Source organism: Cebus imitator, unplaced genomic scaffold, assembly GCF_001604975.1.
Source record: "Cebus imitator isolate Cc_AM_T3 unplaced genomic scaffold, Cebus_imitator-1.0 Scaffold924, whole genome shotgun sequence".
In the NCBI taxonomy this organism is placed as follows: Eukaryota; Metazoa; Chordata; class Mammalia; order Primates; family Cebidae; genus Cebus; species Cebus imitator.
Genome location: NW_016108239.1, coordinates 58,505 through 64,209, shown reverse-complemented (window position 1 = coordinate 64,209; position 5,705 = coordinate 58,505). Strand labels below are relative to the sequence as shown.

At 40.9% G+C, this 5,705-nt stretch overlaps 1 protein-coding gene across 3 annotated transcripts in view; it reads right to left on the bottom strand.

Annotated features, from left to right (window-relative positions):
* Positions 1-5,325, bottom strand: part of LOC108298266 (zinc finger protein 85-like) — a 41,202-nt gene extending 35,877 nt beyond the window's left edge. For all 3 annotated transcript variants that reach the window (XM_037735708.1, XM_017520976.2, XM_037735709.1), the window contains exon 1: positions 5,083-5,325. Coding sequence is in view for 1 of the 3 variants with exons in the window: in XM_037735709.1 (XP_037591637.1) it covers positions 5,083-5,085 (3 nt within the window). In the remaining 2 variants the exon portion in view is untranslated. The remainder of the gene's footprint in view (positions 1-5,082) is intronic.
* Positions 5,326-5,705: the final 380 nt, after the last annotated feature.

Genomic DNA, 5,705 nt, shown 5'->3' with positions numbered 1-5,705 from the left:
AAAAAAAAAAAAAATCCATGGGTGGGAGAGAGTATAATGTAGGTGGAAGAAATGGTTTGTGCTACAGATAGTGGCCCAGGTGGAGCTGCACTCTAGCTTATTTCTGTGTCCATGGAGGTAGATGAAAATACAAACAGATGGTCCAGAACCCTAGGTTGGTGGAGAAAACAGGTTGCTGCTGCAGATTGAGTGTCTGAGGATAGGTATATGCCAGGAGACTCGTAGATACTTTAGCAGGTTTTTGGCAAGAAACAACAGGATTGAAAAGGCTGTGGTGAAATTTCTAAGTGTGCTTTCTTGTCCTGGGAGGGCTGCAGACACAGCAATGTCTAGTGGGTATGTTTGTGAGTGGGTGAAAACCCTGTGGTGGCACTGTGGGAAAAGAGGGTCTGCTATCAGAACTCCTTTCTTCTAAGTTTTCAACTGTTTCTCACCCTGAGAGAAGACCTGGAATCACAGGACAATGGTGTGACAGCCTGTGTACAGTAAACTAAAGCCTCCATTCCCAGACACCCAGAGTTTTACTCCAACCCAGGCCAGGCCAGGCCTCTGTGATATCTTTATTTTGTCATCAATTCTGTAAAGTTTGCTGAACTTCAAGCATTTCTCCAACACCAACTCATTGTCTGTTATTTTAATTCTGGCACCACCCAGAGTCAGCACAGATTCTAATTCAGGGCTCGGTCCCACAACATTGTCCTTACTGCAGATGTCAGTCACAAACCTCATGGGCTCATCTATACTTATGAGTTACTGTTTAAAAATTGGAGATTTTGATAATCTCCCTCAAGTTCAATTATTTGATAGAGCTACTCACAGAACTCAGAAAAACACTCTATTTATGTTTACCAGTTTATTTTAAAAGATACAACCCCGGACAAGTCAAATGGAAGAAATGTATAGAACAAATAAAAAGATGGTCAGAAACGAAGCATATAGATAATCCAGGTGAATAGCTGTAATTAATAAAATTCTCCTTCCTTTGTGTTCTCCAGGAACAGTTCATGGAAACACCCTTCCCAATATGACTTAGATGGTGCTCTCTTTATTACCTTTCACACATCCAGACACAGGCTATCCACATTTTCTTCTTTTCTTCATTAAAAAAAAAAAAAAAAAAATCAGCTGAATTCGTCTTCAGTGATCAAAATAAAATATTCTTCATCAAACTTTACTCAAGTTTATCTCCTTTCCACAGACTCCTAGACTTTGAGCTACCCTCATCTGACCAACATACAAATAAATGCATATTGTTTCTCCTAAGAACATGCTGACTTCAGGGTAAAACACTCTCTGACCTAAAATCCGATTATTCAGCCTCCATTTCCCATTCCCGTTGAACCTTCTTTTTAATCAGCTTTGCTCCTCCCTATGAAAAAAACCCCTTGTCTGCCTAAATTGTGCAATATTTATAGATCTTATAGTTAGTACTTCCTCCTGTTGCAATATTCCTCTGAAATTCAATTTTTATTTTTTACTTAAATCTAACTGCTTTATTTTACAAAATCTAGAAACTACCTCATAACAGTAACAACTTCACCTTCAGTAAGACTCTGCCAGTCCCCTTCCATCTGCCTGTGGACCCCCAGCTTTCCAGGGCTCTGAAGATTCTCTCAGTATAAAGACTTCTTCCATGGCTGAGGTGAGCAGGCTGAGACAGCTGCACACGAGGCTCCTCAGAAAGAAATAATTGGGCCTTTAATAACCTCTTTGTGCAGGTTCAATATTACCCTTAGCTCAGAGTCACTGGGCTCAGGCTTTAATTTTCATCTCAGAGTTATTCACTTGGCTTTTGAAACTGTGTGTAGAATTCAGCAAAATTACTCAAGCACAGTATTAACATAAGGAAGGAAATTTTAAGGTGTCTACATTTCATACCTGGATAAGAAAAGTAAAAGTATCTAGTTCTTTCAAACAATAAATATATTATTGGATTATTTTAATTAAAAATCATGTTGTAAACAATTAGTCACATGGTAACATTTCTAAAGCAAGAAAAATTTAGCACGAAACTTAGAAATCAAGATAATGGGATAGAGAACAGAGATAGTCACTGTCACAAATGTACCTTGCAAGAAGAGGACCTAATGTTTTCATGAATCTATGTAACTCACCAGTTATCTATCACATTTTCTTGTGGAAAGGTATTCATTTTCTACAGCCAAAATGGAAGGAGATTTCTCATATTCTTTTCTTTCATAGCTAGCATTCTGAAAGCTAAGCCTTAAAATGCTGTTTGAAATCACCAAGCCATAAAAAACTCACCTGAGAAAATTTCAAAACTCATGTTGGGAAAGAAAAAGGTAAATGAGAATTTTTAACAATTGAAATATATAATTAGATATAATTTTTTATTTATGAAAGCCACCTCTTTTATGCCCTTTGCAAATTTCTTTTTTTCCTTTCAAGCCCTACTAATAAAATGCAACTTACAAATAAAAACTGAGGTCCAAGTAAGTGAACAATCTTTTAAAGGTGACAAACTCAGAGAGTGGCAGTGCTGATTAAAAAACAAATTTGCCTTACTCATGTATCAAGTAAGGCCATTCAATCACTTGAGAGACTCTCCACTCCATCCTGCTCACTTAAGTGCTCAATAACAACCTGATGAGGAGAGGCTGCACTATGTGTGCCTCAGTGAGTGCCTCAGATACGTTTCATTTTGCAAGCTCTTACACCATCTCACTGGGGTCAGGTTGTTTCTAACTTTTGTGATGCCTTTTTTCCCACAAAATTTTTAAGTATTTTTCTTTATATTTATTTCACTATTTTTCTGTCCCTTTAAAAAATCCAGGGGGCAGAAATTATTTCTATGTTTTTTTCCTCAATACTAGCATCTGATTGGCAGACCAGCAATGCGTCTGCAAGAAATGGAAGCTGGGTTGGGTAAAGACAGTTTTAATGTCTCAAGGGGTTAGCTTTTCAAAAAACAGAGTACATCAGGAGATTCCTGTCAGCCCCACAGCCTCCATCTTCTTCCTTGAGAGGCTACATTCCATACCTCAGGTTGTCCTATGAAAGAAAATAACCCAGGAGCTGATATTCACGAGACACTCCAGTAGACATACCCATGTCAGGTATCTTCATTTATCCCAAAACAGTACTGAAACCCAGGACCAGGGTGGCTGAGGACAAATAACGCCACAATTTTTTTAAGGAAATCTCTGACCCAAAAACATTCTGATAAGACTTCTGTACCCAGAGAAAATAAAAAGAAAAGAGTTATTTAAAAAAATACAATGTCAGGGGATTATTCTTTACTTTCTTCTCAGGGGAAATATTTTTCAAACAGAAAACACATCTTTGTAAAAGTCCCATTCAATTATTTGTCAAAAAATGATTAATGGCCGGTGCAGTAGCCCACCCCTGTAATCACAGCACTTTGAGGCTGAGATGTGCAGATCACTTGAGGTCAAGAATTTGAGATCGGCCTGGCTAACGTGGTAAAACCCCGCCTCTACTAAAAATACAATTAGTCGGGTGTAATGGCACGCACCTGTAATCTAGCTATTCAAGAGACTGAGGCAGGAGAATCACTTGAACCTGGGAGGCAAAGGCTGCAGTGAACCGAGATTGCTCCACTGCACTCCAGCATGGGTGGCAGAGAGATAACATTCTTATTTTTTAGAATGATTAATGAAAATCTGGTATCTAACATGTACACTAAAGGACAAATACCTGATAATGTAAATTAGGGAGGGGAAATTGGCATTTGGGAATGTCAAAAATAACTGGAAATGTAGAATTTACTGCAAGCCAGAGTTAGGATGAACGAATGTAGGGTGGGAGTGGAAGGTATGGATTTGAGAGGTTGCTTGGGATACTTGTGAAAAACACAGGGGAAAATCATTCCCCAGTAGTGTGTGAAAATAACTAAGTGGCAGGCAATGAGACTGATGTGGCTCTCGTCTCGATTTTTCACTTAAAAAAATAATAATTAATTCAAGCGCATTATTTTATTTTGGTAAATTTCTACATTGGGGGAAAAAAAATCAGACTTACCAACTATAAACCGTCAATTAACCTCTGATTGCATAACCAGGAAATATGGAACTTAAAGTGGAAATTGTCAGGTCTCCATATGCAAGCCTGGAGCCTGAATGTCAGGTCTCATATGCAAGCCAGGAGCCCGAAAGTCTGAAGTCCTGCCTGCCCCGGCTTAAGTCTTCCACCTACACCGCCTGCGGTCCCCATGGTCTCTAATTGTCCATCGGAGCTTCCCGGACAAGGCCCTCACCCAAGCCTGCCATCTTAACTGTTCTTATGATAATGTAAATCCCTCTCGCCTAACACTGCCCTTGTAACTGAACTTGTGATCTTACTCTGCAACACCCCCGTCCCGCAAAAAAACTACCCCAACAAATAAAGCCAATTCCCAACTTAGCCTCTTCGCCTTTTCCTTTCTTGGATTCAGCTCGTTTGCACCCAAGCGATAAATAAAACGGCCTTGTTGTCCACACAAAGCCTGTTTGAAAGATCTCTTCATTAAATGCATTTAATATTCGGTACTATTGGAAGTGAATAACATTAAGAAACTATCCATGTTAACCGATTAATAAATGTGGGTTTTTCTTAATCATGCACCTTATAAAAGTCTTCTCTTAAACCCACTCCTATGGACCACAAACTACAAACCATAGCTGGGCGCTCTACAATTTTTGAACCACTGTTTAAATAAATTATTTGATATTTTTGCGGCGACTCCAATACATTTTTCACAAACGAGGGACCAAAAGCTCTTCCGATTTATGAACCTCGCACCCCGAGTGAGGATTCTCCCATGACGACCGTCCCGTGGTCCCTGCACAATCCAGGAGAGATGCGGCGCGGTGGGTGCCGAGCTGCCCAAAGCGGGCTCCAGGCCACTGTGTAGGCAAGAGAGAGACAGGACGCCCGCGGTCCCGCCTCTCCGCCCAGCCGCCATCTTAAGACGGAAGGGACTGAAGGTCGAGCTGCGCCGAGGTGAACTCGGCCTCAGATTTTAGAACTGACTCCTGGGGGCCTGAGTCCCGCTACAGCCACTTCCGACCGCTTCCAACCAGACCCTTTTCCGTCTCTCGAGATGTCGGATCCCGCACTCACCATTTCTAGGTTTCCAGCGGCTCCTGGCGTCTCAGCTGTGGATCTCTCAATACCTGAAGGTCACAGGGCCACAAAGACTGGATCTCCAGGACTGCAGGACACAGAGCGGCGAAGACGAGACCCGGAGCTCAAACTGCAGGAAGAGACAAAGAACCCGCCAAATCCGGAAGCCGGCCTGTGTACTTTCCAGCTATTGGACGGTTTCTACAGTCTCTGACTAGATAACCGTTAAGTTCCGCCCCTTTAGTCCCGCCCCTTTAGTCCCTGAGTGACAGAAGATTTGACCAGACACTGGGCTAAATGAAGAAAGTGACAGCCTGGGCTGCAACCTTTTCAGGCAGGGCTTCCTCCCTGAGCTGAACCACGAGCAACAGGAGGATATTTCCATTTAACCTTGTGTATAAGGTGATATGCATTTATAAATAACATATTATATGGCTATTCACAAATGGAAAGAATCGAATAATGATTATTTAACAATTTCAGATTTTATAAACTTCCTGACTTCTGGTCCTTTGAGCAGGCAGCTTAAGATTTTGAAAAGGAGGCAATCCTCTGATATAAAATGTGAGCCAAATGTGAATTTTAAAATTTCTATTAGCCAAACTTTTTTATTTTGTTTT